The following is a 13,346-nucleotide window of genomic DNA, read 5'->3' as shown; positions in this document are numbered from 1 at the left end:
CAACCTAAGTTTGAAATGTTTTCTGAGTCAATAATCTTAGAGTAATACTGTGTGTAATAACCCTCACGTGGAGTGGTCAAAGGGAGGTTCAATCAGTCTTAAATACAAGTATCACAGATAATGTACCTGTTCAGTCAAGTTGTCTTGCACTTCCTTTAGCTGTCTAACAATATTACCACGCGTTGCATTCAAAACCATGCGTATACTTTGAAGATCCGTTTTTGCAGAGTTTCCTGCCAACCATAGCGCGGTCAAATACCTTTTTGACTCTTCTTTCATTTTTTTACGAGTAATGTTGATCTCTTTACCTCTTGAGGTGTTGATCCTTGGGAAAATAAAAAAAATAACGCTTATGACGAAAAAAACCTTTCAGGTTCACATTTTTTTGACTCTTGTACACAACAAATGGTCTTTTTACCTTTTTCAAAACTGGGAAAACACTATGAAAAAAATGAAGATATTAACTACTTACCGTGACCTGCTTTGTGTTATTTGATTTGTTTTCCTCAACTTTTATTCTGGTATCAAGTTTCTCACTTTCCTTTGTTACCTGAGTTTTTTAAAAAAGAAGGTTTCATATGAGTGAAAAAATAAGTAAGCAACGAAAGAACTGAATAAAAAAAGTGGCTGCTATTGGGTGAAAACTAAAAATTATGGGCTCCCTAAGTAACACAGCTACGACATACTTGGCGGATCCAGGACCATGAACCGGTTCTTGGCCAACGTTGGGCACATACGTAAATTAAGCAGATAATTTTATGCTGATTGGCTAATTTGCTGGCCTAAGGCGATGCCAAGGCAACTTAGTTGTTTTTTTAATTGTTATTTCCTCTTTTAGTCTCGCTGAATGTTATGCTTAGAAAAAAGTTGAAAAAGCAGGCTGCTTCAGAAGGAGTACGTGATAAGTAAGCTCAGGAGCCCAATGGACTCCTGGTAAGCTATGTCATATGATGGCCTATGATGTTAAACCGTAGAACAAGCAATTGAAAACAAGGCACCTTCTCAGTCATGTTTTCATGCACTTTCTTTAACTGTGTCAAGAGAATCGTCTGCGCTGAGTTCACCAACATCCGAACTCTTAGAAGTTCCGCAACTGTGGAATTTTGAGTTAGTTCCAAAGCCGTGGATTGTTCTCGAGACATATTCCTCATATCTTCCCGAATGTCATTCAGTATATTAGTCAAGTACTGGATCAACTCGGAGTGGTGATCCTTCAGAAGAAAAGATGACTTTGTGTTAGGTATTGCACGCACTTGCACTTATGTTACCGACACTTGCAATTCTGTGAAAAGTCAAGGCGTCCGCATTTAGTGACTTACCGAACTTTTTTTAATGTTGCTAGACTTTTCTTCCTCCATTTTAACTCTAAGTTCAAGTTTTCCAAAACGATTCGTTACCTAAATGAGGAAAGGTATATCTTATTAAATAATTATACGATGATTTTGACGTAATACCAGATTAGCGAAGTTGAACAATAAATGCAAATGTATACTTTAAAAGGTGGAGAGGGAGAGGAGGATAGGAGCCTTACAACTAACCAGGGTAATTCCAAAATTTTCAACAGAGGTACTCACTTGGAAAATGAGGAAATCTCTCTTTATGGTTATGATTTGATCAAATGAAGGCATTCATTAAATACATATTGCAATGGCATATGCTTACGTTTTTCCTTTGTGATTCCAGTGAAGAAGATAAATAGTCACCATGGGCAATTCAGCTTGAGTGAAACAACTCTAATTTCACCGTTGACCTATCAATTCAAAATATTAATTCATTCAAGTCATCAATTTTTTAACTGAATTAAAATTGGGCTGAAAGATGCATTAAATGAAAATTTCCTCAGTCTTTAGGGTTTGGCGACTCATGCAGAGGTCAAATCTGGCGAAAACCAAGATATTCAGTCAGAAAAAAACTTGATTTGGGTAGATTGATCAATTATTCATTTCGGACCTGAATAGAACTCACCAGCCCCAAGGGTAGAGGGTTAATAGGAATTCTCCAGCTTTCTCCAAGAGAAAACAACAACCACAATAAGAGTAACAACAACGATTAACCCGATTATACCTTGTTTTCGAATTCTTGCAGAGATGCGTTCGTTTTATCCAACAAACTTCCTTCTGTCTGCTTTACATCTTGCCGAATTCTTTTAAACTCCTGATCAACCTGAAATGAAATAGCCTTTTCAGGAATAAAGCTTGTACACTGCGTTCATACCTTCTCTGAATATTTTAGTCCTTAATTTATAATCTCAGATCGCACTTTATTTGTTCTCTAACCACTATTGACATTCAACTGGCTTTCTAGCTAGAAGTCATGTTGGCTCTGAGTGGCTTTTACCAACGGAGCTACTCAATATTCTTATAATTTTTCGTGAATTAAAAAAAAAAACGTGTGGTTTTTGGGCAAACGTCTGCAAAGAAATTGAAAGACAAACAAACAGATGCAACCGCAACAGAACAACAATTGAAAAAAAAATTACTGTCTATAATTAGAACTGGTGTTGCCTTTAGGGATGCTCGAGAAATAGCGAAATCAAAGATCTGTTACCGAGCTAAAATTCTAACGATTATTTAATTCATTTTATTACCTTCTGATCCAGTTTAAGAATTTGTTTTTGAAAATCAAAAAACTTCTCATGTACAGTTCCATTAAGGATGAGCCACAATTCTGCTGTATTTTCGCCCTAAAAAAATACATCGAATAAAACAAAACAAATAATTGTTTATATTTGTGTGTAACACTTTGTAGACGGACAAATGCGAGGGTTTCTTCTTTTAGAAAGAAAGTCGACAATTTCTTTCGACGCATTCCCTCCATACTCAAATATAATAAAGAAATAATAATAAACATGCCAATAATAACAATTAGGAATAGTCCATAATTAATAAATAAATCAGTCATTGAATATCATTATGAATTATTTGCCTATGGAATTTTTCTGTAAATCCGGAATGACTGAGACTTACCTTTTTTTTCGTAATTTCCAACTCTCTTTTTACCTGCAAAGGAAATAAGAACTGACATTAGCTGGTGAAGATTAATAAATTATCCCACAATTTCAAATTCCAATCGCAATGAAAAGAGATATGGGCAGTTGCCAGGCACTCGGTGGAAAACTTACGTCAGCTAATGCAGCATCCAGTTCCCTTAACTTTTTTGAGACCTGCTGCACCAAAAAATGGAACAGTGTTCACGAATAAGTTGTCTCTTTGGTGGTTAGTTGTTTAGTGTTTTCATTTGACTTTCTTATGCTTCAAGGCCACATGTACACTTCTTGGCATGCTCGATGCAAATCAGAGATAATACAGCAATAATGATAGAAATGACAATGACGTTGGAGCTGATGATGGCAATTTACGATGGTGATAAAAACTAAAAAAATAGCTAGATAACTCTTGGTTCTTTTACATTGTAAGGCATCAAAATTTTAATTTCTCATGCAGTTTCATTCGTAAATATGCGGATTTACTCCTTATTTTGAGTCAATGTGTCTTGGCAGCAATAAAAAATGAGAGGAAATGAAATAAAGCAAGGGAAAGCGAAAATAAAATTAAAAAGAAAAACGCATGGTTACGTACTAGTTTGTGAAAGAAGTGGATGTTAGATTTGAGACCACCATAAAATACATTTTTAAGGTTAATAAAGATAAAAAACAATTTTTTTCCTACCGAGAATTCTGTCAGAGCAGAGATGTTCTTTTTTAACTCTTGTAGATTTTTGCTAATTTCTGACATTTCTAAATTGAAAATAAAATAACAAATTAAAAAAATTTAATTAATCAATGAATATTTGCACATATATTAAACAAATAGACTTCATTTAGCCGTTTGTGTGTTATGTAGCATATCCCTATTCATTCTTGTTTCAATTATAATAATAAATAGATAAATAAAAAAATGAGTAAACAAGATGAGCTTGGTTTACAGTCACAGATAGATTAAAGGTATGTAAAACTTAACGCCTTCGCTCACATGGCGTGACTCAGACAGTAAAAGCGCACTTTAGTTCTAAAGCTTTTATGCTTGAATGCTCTTTGAACTGAAGAGTGCTTCGGGAATTTTATAACATCGCATTATCATGGTATATTAACTCTTTCCACCTCGAAGTGATCAATATGAGTTTTTTCTTACCACAAAAAGACGCAATGGAGTCTCTAGTTGTCGAAACATCACTTCGGGAATCGGTTGTTGCAAAGGCTAAAACCATGGTGGCAGCGGCTGTCAAGAAGGAAGCAACAGCAATGGCAGTCACAGCAACAAGGAAGTAGCGAGATTTTACTTCTCTTGAATCTTTGTACGGATGTGCTCTCTCTCTTAGTCGTTCCTGGGGACTTTCATTTTTAACAATTACTTTTTCATAGGTTTCAGCTTCGTCTTCTCCTTTGTATTCCATCTCGTAATAAACATTTTCCCGTCCAATTTCGGTTTTAGTACTCATAAGCTCGCTCATAGTGTATGAATCTTTTGTAGAGAGATTACCCTCGTGCTTTTACGACCATGAAGGTGTGCAATCTTACGATAGCCAGTACAGTGACCAAGAAAAGATCGCTGTAATGTTTAGACAACACTGGCCTAAAAAGCCTCGTGATTCGTGCTTAAAACATGTCCGATCACGTATATTCTCGAGGCCGAATCATGTGAAATATAAGTCATTTAAGAAGGCAACCTGAGCGGTGTCTAAAGAAAATTTAGCATTAATGTTCGTGAGACTTTGCCGCCAGAATGCCTCGATGAAAAGAAATTGGTTTTATGTTTCTACATTTTCTGACCTTTGGGGTACTCTTCTCATTAGTCGGAGCACATAGCTTCGGTGTTTAAACAGTTTGAGTCATTTTAATGTTAGAGATGTTTTTTGAAGGAGAAACACTTTTCTGGAATAGGTAATACTGTTTGAATAACAAGTGGAATTGATCTTTATTAACGATATATCCTCGCGGGTTCCAGTTTCCTTTTTCTTGTTTGTTTTTCCATCTCCATCCTTTTTTTTTTCAGTCTAATTTCCGTCTTGTTATTTATGAATTTGTTCATAACGCATTTAGCTTTAAGAATGAGATTACCCTCAAACGGTTTTAATCATCAGGAGTTGCAGTCTATATAAAAAAAAATACAGTTATGCGACGTAGGAGATGCAGAACTGTATCTTTTTTTTTTCAGTCTATAGGATGTAATAAATGTGACGTGTGTCTCGTGACTCCTGCTCTAAACATGTCTGATCACAAATTTTTCTTTAAAACTTACTCACATTAAATATTACTGTCTGGTTTCTGTCTTGTTTCCCAAAAGCTCGCTCGTAATGTATGTAACTTTTAGAAAAAGATTGCGCCCAAATTTTTCTCCGGTATCTGCATAAACTTCATACGACTGTAATTTCAATCTTTGCCAAAGCATTGAGATCAAAAGAATTCTCACTTCGATAGACATCGGTTATCTTATTTTGAAATATTTAAAATTGTATAGAAAAAATTTTAAAATCTATTACAAAATTCACAGACGTGATTGGTTATTACCAGCTCTATTTGGGCTCTAACGGAGAAGTGGACATTGTGCCCGTCATGCCAGTATTATTAGTCAATAAGCGTCATGTGGGCGCGCTGTTGTCCCGAGTTAACTATTGTTCAGTCATCTTTTTTATATATAAAAATGTAAAACCGATGGCCAGTTTGTTTCTCAAAGTTCATCATAGTTTTATAAATTGGTAACATGACCTCAATAATAGAGGAGATGATAAAAATAATAACGATTTTTATTAAAAATATTATATTAAGCCGCTTCATGGTTGGTTCATTTGTACGATTTCTATTTAAATCTTATAAAAAATTACAAAATTACTCTTCCGCTGCGCTCAACACTTAGCCGCGAGTCTTCACAACATATCATGCAAGGAATGACTTTTATTTGGGGGATGCCTTGATAAAAAGTGACACTCGACGATCCGTTGCTGTGATCTGCTTCCTGAACCAGGTAAATCCGCATTGTTTTCTTTGTGTGTGCAATTAAAAGGCTGTTAGAGTAAAATTAGACCGCTCGACAACAATTTCTGCTCAACCAAATGGCGCCAAAAGGTTTTAGGTTAAAACAAAACCACGAGGCTCAACAGATTGACATTTTAAAGGGAAAATTCTACTTGATAGGTCACCCGGTAGGCAAATTTCAAGTCCTTTTAAGTACTGAACACGAGATCGATTTCAAACAAAACAAGAGGAACTTTAATTTTAGTTCTTCAATCAAAGGCGTACGAGAATTCTTACATTTATGGTAAAATGTGTCTTATTCACATTTAATGTGAAATTGAAATATGCAGAGGGTCCAACAGACGGCACTTACTCACACCACATCTTTATTAGGGTAGAATGTCGATTTGGCATTTACAATAAAAGCTTTTAGATGGCAACGAAAAGACAGCTAAACGTTACCACATCCGCTCTCTGATTCACTGCATTAACGACATTAACCGTTATGTCATGCCTGCAGACGATAGTCTTCAGTTGCGTAATTATGACGTCATGCTTACAGACATGTAATAGTAGTTTAATACCTGCAGACAATCGTTTTTATAAGCATGCATTTCATTTCAATTATTGGATTCACTTCACTTTTGTTCACTTCTAATTCTTATTTCACCATAACACTAGCCAACATTTTTTTTATCCAACGATGATGCACCTTAGCACACCTCAGACAGTTGAACCAATGTGGAAAGAAATTCAATATTTTGTCCTTTATACTTAACCACGATGATTTGCCCAATTTGCTACATATTCAGTCTAATCAAATGACTATTCTCTCAGCGTTATGCAGCCTCTCTGAAAAACTAAAAAACAGTATTTGTATTGAAATTGACGATATCTTTATAGTACAGTAATTACGTTGTTAAGGGGCAAATCCAATAGTTTAGGTAGCAACTAGTTCCTCCACTGAAAAGCGTGGATTTTCCATTACAGGTGCAAACGTATCTCCGGACGCCACCTTGTGTCCTCGACATAAGGTTATACTCAGTGCCGTAATCCGTTGAGCATGTTACTGCCATTATTCTTTTGTTCTGGCAACAAATAAAGAAATACACGTTTGTTATGTTATCTATACTGACAATCACATCATTACAAAGGTCTTTTAGTTTGGATAAGCTCGAGTGATTTTTTTCCACGAACCATTGCTTGTTCATTCCAAATTTGCAGGAGAAAAATATTGAGATTACAATTGATAATATACATAAAGAAAAGATGAGTCAGCTTTTTAATTTTACAGAGGCAGAGCTCGTGAATCAAGGAAAATCCATTCAAACCCTGCGAATACGATTGTGTATTTGGTCAAGCAAATGCACAATCAAAACAAACACTTTCGAAATGATGTCTATATTATTGGAAAATTGCATTTATCTCAGCCAGTCAAATTAAAGAAATTCTTCTAAGTACACCAAAGTGACAGGATGCGAAGGTGGGTGTGCATTATAACTATAACGTCTGGCCTTAAGAAAGGCTAGGCTCTACCTCACTTTTTTGTATTTCTTCACCTCACAATAGCAATTGTGCAAGATCATTTAACATCCTCCTGATTGGGCTTGATTCAGAAATGTTAGGTTTATGTCCCCTAGTGATTGAGGTCGTAGTCTTAGATTGTAGGAAATGTCAAAGGGGTAAAGACATGTTACATTTAGAAATCCCTTTTTATCTGTTCATTTATCTATTCGTATTTTTAAAATGTAAAGTATAGATGTACTTACTGATGGTTCATCAATATGTACAAGTATTCTATTGCTACCAGGGATCATAGATGCACTTTTTATTTCAAATTGACATTGACTGAAGTCTGATGATCCACTACGACTCGCAGGTCCTTCACTTCCGTTGTAGCCCGGAGGTCCGATAGGACCAGGCACCTTACTAACGTTCTTTACCTCAAAAATAAAAATAACACGTTGCAACTACTTTACTTCGTCAGTCTCGTTATTAAATAGCAAATGTACGGTTGATGTATAAAGGTTTATCAACAATGTTATACATATAATTGCACCATAAAATATAATTAAGCAACAGTTGCATTATAGAACTTTATAAGCAAAAATTCAGGTTTCTTTTCTGAAATTGCTGAAACTATAGCTCACTTGCAGGTATCATTGCTTAATCTGACGAAGAGTAACATTTTTAAAATCTTAAACTACGTATTGAACACGTGAGTCATGCATACTCGCAAACATTCTTATATAGCATCTACTTTTTTTTTCAAAGTTTTAGCTATTTTCTTCTAGCTTAAACAGCAGCTGCCTGAGATTACCCAATATAGCGTGCTTACTTTTGTACTAAAGTTTTGTTAACTTCTGATCCAGTTTAACGATTTGTTTTTGAAAATCGAAAACCTTCTCATGCAAAGTTCCATTCAGGGTGAACCACAATTCTGATGTATTTTCCCCCTAACAACAGATATCGAGTAACACATCAACTTTTCAAGACAATGATTGTCTATACCTGAATGTAACAAACAAAACAAACAGCTGCAACAGCGACAAAACAACAACAACAACAACAAAATTACAGTGTCTATGAGTAGAACAGGTGATCCATTTAGGTAGTCTCGAGAAATAGCGTCACAGGTCTCTTACCGTCCTAAAATTTTTAACGATTAATTATTTTTTTTCCAGTTCAACAATTTGTTTTTGAAAATTCAAAAATTTCTTCTCATGCACCTTTAGACGAATCCCCTCCTTACTCAAAAAAAACTTACTTAAAACCTTACTAAAACCTTACTCAAAAATGATAAAAAAATAATGATAAAAAAAGGCCAACAGAAACAATAATCCTTAGTCAATAAATAAATCAGTCAATGAATATCATTATGAACTATTTGCAAAGGAAATTTTGCTGTTAATTCAGAGTGACTGAGACTTACTTTTTTTTTCATAATTTCCAACTCCTTTTTCATCTACAAAAGAAATAAGAACTGAGATTAACCAATGAAAACTCTTAAATTATCCCACAATTTCAAAGCCACGCAGAAAAAGTGTTCCTTTTTTAATTTAAAGAGGTCTTAAGATATTTAAGCAGTTGTCAAGCACTCAGTGGAAAACTTACGTTAGCTAATGCAGCGTCCAATTCCCTTAACTTCTTTGAGACCTATTGCACCGAAAAAATTGAACAGTGTTCACGATTAAGTTATCTCTTGGGTGTTTAGGTGTTTAGTTGTTTAGTTGTTTCTCTTATGTTACAAGGCCACATGTACACTTCTTGGCATGCTCGATGCAAATAAGAGATAATATAACAATAATGATAGTAGGAAATGGCAATAACGTTGTGGCTGATGATGAAAATTTACGATAGCGATAAAACTAAAAACAGCTGGATAACTCTTGGTTCTTTTACATCTTAAGACATCCACATTATAATTTCTTACGTAGTTTATTCCCAAATGTACGAATTTTCTCCATAATTTTGAGTCAAAGTGTCTTGACAGAAATGAAATTAGGAGGGAAGGAAAAGGAAGGAATAGAAATGAAATAAAGTAAGAGTAAGACGAAATAAACTTAAAAGGAAAAACGCATGGTAACATGACAGTTTGGGAAAGAAGTGGTTGTCCCGATAGATTTGAAAACGCCATAAATTTATTTTCAAGGTTAATAAAGATAAAAAAAAACTTTTTTTCCTACCGAGGATTCTCTAGGAGCCGAGAAGTTATTTTTCAACTCTTGTAGATTTTTGTTAATTTCTGACATTTCTGAAGTGAAAAATGGATAAATAAATAAATTAATCAATTAATTAACGTTAAAGCCGATGATGTTTTCATCCTGTTTTATTGGCCTCAAGTGAAATTTTGCAAGCACGTAGCTCTTACAATAGTTGAGTTTACTTATACACTTCAACGTTGCAAAGGGTTCATTGATGAGCAAGTTATTATCTGCTGGCTACATGGCCAAAAAGGACTAACGAGTCTTACAACAGCACATAGGTCTTGCAGCAATGACGTTGGCTCCTAGATCTGCCCAAAATTCCTAAAGTAGTCAGAGTCAATAAGAGTGGTTACTTTGAAGTCACTTGGGAGGAGTGTTTTTTCAATTAATACCATAATTTTAAATTGATATCATAAGCTCAAAAATTTTGGCAATCAATTGGTATTGTGTGAATAGTACAATTGTGCCTTCAACACTATTTAGGGGGTGGTTGTGATAGTAATCACTGCTGCGTAATGGAGCTTTTACTCGATCGTACAAACTATTTGAATTGGTTTTTCGACTAACTTTTTGTATGTCAAAATTGTAAGCGCTGGGCCGCGGCGTTTCTTCAATTTTTTGCCATGCTAAAGCGAAACTGCCACGTGAACACTGGACCTCTACGTTTTGCCGACGGAAAATATCGGCGAGCAACAGTAGTCACACCTGCTTTACGCAAGAAGTGATCGGCAGCGGCCCGGGCAAATTGGAAAACAAACCTAGGGAGTCGCGAGGAATACCTGGTCGCAATTTCCGGTGTCGGTGATTTACTCCTTTGTTTGCGAAACGGATGAAATCGATATTTGCGCTTTCCCATTTTGCAAGTACAGCAGTGTTTTTGGTCGCTTCAAGAACATGGATCGTTCACTGATGATCTTATACAGTAAAGGTATCAGCCTTAAAATTGCGATAACGCTTGTGAATTCTATATGCAACTAAGTTAAGGGCTAAGAACCGGAAATTCCGTGATCTCGTTTGATAAGATCCATGACAAAAGGAAGATGGATAAATTTAGTAATTACATACTGTATTCACAAAGGGAAACGTGAAGCAACTGATGGTGCAAAAGTTGGACTGAGGATCGTAAACACGATATTTTCAATAAAAATTAAAGTCCAGTGTTTACTTGGCAGTTTCACTTTCGCATGACAAAAAAAATGAAGAAACGCCGCGGCCCAGTGCTAAAATTTTGTCATTCAAAAAGTCATTCAAAAAACCGATTAAAATAATTTGTACGAACGAGTGAAAGCTCCATTAACCAGTAGTGTTTACTATTACAACCATCTCTCACCCCTCATTGCGTAGTAAAGTTCGTCTCTCACCCCTCCCTGCGTAACAACACTCTGCCTCCCACCCCTCCCTTAGTGCTGATATAGACTGCATCCCACCCCTCCCTGAGAACTAGTGGTGTGCTTTCCCCGCCCCTATAAAATGTTCCAAAAAAAATAGTCCAGTCCATATTTTACCCTATGCCCTTCCCTCACGTGGCTTGATTCGACATCGATTAAAATCGTCAGCGCACTTCAGTTCTAGGGACATATGCCTTATATGCTCTGTTTTCTGAATTACACAAAATATATGGAGGCCCTGACAGACAACATTTTATAAAAATAACCACATTTCAACTCAAGGAGACTTGGCATACAAAAGAATCGTTTGAGTTTGATTACTTCGTTGACTATAAAGTCGCCTAGGCAACCGGAAGCTTTTATATTTAAATACCCTATGAACTAAAGAGTGTTTCGGGAAATTAATTTTTTTCTTGAATGACATCGCATTATCACTCCATCCACTTCGAAATGATTAGTATGATTTTTTGCTTACCGCAACAAGACTCTCTAGTTGTCGAAACATCGCTTCGTGAATTGGTCATTGCAAAGGCTAAAACCATGGCGGCAGCGGCTGTCAAGAGGGAAGCAATAGCAATGGCAGTCACAAAAAAAAGGAAGTAGCGAGATTTTACTTCTCCTGAATCTTTATACGGTTGTGCTCTCTCTCTTAGTCGTTCCTGGGGACTTTCATTTTTAACAATAACTTTTTCATAGGTTCCATCTTCGTTTTCTGCTTTGTATTCCATCTCGTAATAAACATTTTCCTGTTGAATTTCGGTTTTGTTATTCGTAAGCTCGCTCATTGTGTATGAATCCTTTGGAGAGAGATTATCCTCGAACTTTTACCATCACGAAGGTGTCCAATCTTACGATAGCCAGTACAGTGACCAAGAAAAGATCGCTGTAATGTTTAGACCACACCGTCCTAAACAGCCTCGTGATTCGTGCTTAAAACATGTCCGATCACGTATGTCCTCGAGGCCGAATCATGTGAAATATAAGTCGTTTAAGAAGGCGACCTGAGTGGTGTCTAAAGAAACTTTAGTATTAATCCTCGTGAGACTTTGCCGCCAGAATACCTTGATGAAAAGAAATTGGTTTTATGTTTCTACATTTCCTGACCTTTGGGGTACTCCTTTCATCAGTCGGAGCGCATAGCTTTGGTGTTTAAGATGTAAATAGTTCAAGTCATTTTCATTAATGTTAGAGATGTTTTTGAAGGAGAAACACTTTTCTGGAATAGGTAATACTGGTTAAGAATTTTCTCCAGATCCATGTTTGAGCAAAAAGTGGAATTGATCTTTATTAAGGATACATCCTCGTGGGTTCCAGTTTCCTTTTTCTTGTTTGTTTTTCCATCTCCATCTTTGTTTTCTAGTCTAATTTCCGTGTTGTTATTTATGACCTTGTTCATAACGTATTTAAGAATGGCTTTGATCATCACGATTTGCAATCTTGCGACAGAGAAGATACATAACTGTATTTTTTTCAGTCTGCAGGATGTAATTAATATGACAAAGAAAATATAGCTTTCATGTGTCTCGTGACTCCTGCTCAAAACATGTCTGATCACATATTTTCCTTAATACTTACTCACGTTAAATATTACTCTGAACGCGAGATCGATCACGTACCTCTTTCAAACAAAACAAGAGAAACTTTAATCTTATTCATCAACAAAAGGCGCACGAGAATTTTTACATTTATGGTAAAATATGATTTATTCACTGACGACACTTACACAACCCAAATCCTTATCAGGGTATAATTTCGATTTGGCACTTAGAATAAACGCTTTGATTCAATAAAATTTGTTATTCCTCGATCTACAAGGAGAAAGGTTCATCCTAGACCCTTTTTATTAAAAAAAATTTTTTTTTAAGGGAAATCAAGTGAGAAAAGTGATCATTTCTGAACTCAAGTGATTTACACTGGGATAGATGTCTCGCGCCTTTCCCTGAATTTGATTTCCCGGAAGAAAGAGAAAAATCACGCGCAGATGTCTATCTCCAAATCGACTCAGGAATATCGGAGAAAAAACCAGAAGATCCTTATTTTTATGTTCATATGGGACTAATTAGCCATAATAGTTACTTCACATTAATAATTTCCATTTTTAGGATGTCCACTTTTAATTTTCACTTGACACACAAAGGCACTATGGAGTGTTAAGTTGTCGAAGGATTGCTTCGTTCCAGCATCATCTCTAAGACCAAGGTGGCAGCAGTTGTCAGGAAGGAAGCGGCAGCAATGACAGTCACAGCAACGGAAAGACAGCGAAACTTTACCACATGTGCTCTCCGATTCTGGCATTGCCAA

The 13,346-nt window shown here is 35.9% G+C and overlaps 2 protein-coding genes across 4 annotated transcripts; both read right to left on the bottom strand.

Annotated features, from left to right (window-relative positions):
• Positions 1-307: 307 nt before the first annotated feature.
• LOC149042852 (uncharacterized) lies at positions 308-4,617 on the bottom strand. 3 transcript variants are annotated; one of them, XM_089212047.1, is made up of 10 exons: positions 4,131-4,617; positions 3,669-3,736; positions 3,122-3,166; positions 2,967-2,999; positions 2,588-2,683; positions 2,065-2,163; positions 1,663-1,750; positions 1,320-1,397; positions 473-550; positions 308-325 (listed from the first exon to the last, which is right to left on the bottom strand). In XM_089212047.1, the coding sequence occupies exons 1-7, from the start codon at positions 4,447-4,449 to the stop codon at positions 1,700-1,702; spliced, it is 711 nt and encodes a 236-aa protein (XP_089068173.1). In that variant the 5' UTR covers positions 4,450-4,617; the 3' UTR covers positions 308-325; positions 473-550; positions 1,320-1,397; positions 1,663-1,699. The 3 variants fall into 3 exon arrangements, with proteins under 3 accessions (XP_089068173.1, XP_089068172.1, XP_089068174.1); XM_089212046.1 differs by lacking the exons at positions 308-325; positions 473-550 and adding an exon at positions 1,151-1,211; XM_089212048.1 differs by lacking the exons at positions 308-325; positions 473-550 and adding an exon at positions 1,151-1,211 and having other exon boundaries at positions 3,122-3,163; positions 4,131-4,607.
• Positions 4,618-6,182: 1,565 nt separating this feature from the next.
• LOC149042851 (uncharacterized) lies at positions 6,183-11,971 on the bottom strand. The gene is made up of 6 exons (XM_089212044.1): positions 11,521-11,971; positions 9,637-9,704; positions 9,065-9,106; positions 8,883-8,915; positions 7,720-7,893; positions 6,183-7,038 (listed from the first exon to the last, which is right to left on the bottom strand). Exons 1-6 carry the CDS (start codon positions 11,828-11,830, stop codon positions 6,862-6,864), a joined length of 804 nt encoding a protein of 267 aa, XP_089068170.1. The 5' UTR covers positions 11,831-11,971; the 3' UTR covers positions 6,183-6,861.
• Between the last annotated feature and the right edge of the window lie 1,375 nt (positions 11,972-13,346).

This window comes from Pocillopora damicornis, chromosome 7 (genome assembly GCF_964200805.1).
Source record: "Pocillopora damicornis chromosome 7, jaPocDami1.2, whole genome shotgun sequence".
Classification (NCBI taxonomy): Eukaryota; Metazoa; Cnidaria; class Anthozoa; order Scleractinia; family Pocilloporidae; genus Pocillopora; species Pocillopora damicornis.
Note: the sequence above shows the minus strand (reverse complement) of the source record. Positions and strands in the feature narration are given on the sequence as shown.

What these genes read in the sequence shown, in the direction of transcription:
- LOC149042852 (XM_089212047.1), bottom strand. Translation starts at nt 4,449, where the DNA reads ATGAGCGAGCTTATGAGTACTAAAACCGAAATTGGACGGGAAAATGTT. An exon ending in CTGCTCTGACAGAATTCTCG is followed by an intron (nt 3,167 to 3,668) that starts GTAGGAAAAAAA and finishes TTTTTGGTGCAG; the next exon opens with CAGGTCTCAAAAAAGTTAAG. An exon ending in TGGAAATTACGAAAAAAAAG is followed by an intron (nt 2,684 to 2,966) that starts GTAAGTCTCAGT and finishes GTATTTTTTTAG; the next exon opens with GGCGAAAATACAGCAGAATT.
- LOC149042851 (XM_089212044.1), bottom strand. Translation starts at nt 11,830, where the DNA reads ATGAGCGAGCTTACGAATAACAAAACCGAAATTCAACAGGAAAATGTT. An exon ending in AACTAGAGAGTCTTGTTGCG is followed by an intron (nt 9,705 to 11,520) that starts GTAAGCAAAAAA and finishes TTTTCACTTCAG; the next exon opens with AAATGTCAGAAATTAACAAA. An exon ending in TGGACGCTGCATTAGCTAAC is followed by an intron (nt 8,916 to 9,064) that starts GTAAGTTTTCCA and finishes TTTCTTTTGTAG; the next exon opens with ATGAAAAAGGAGTTGGAAAT.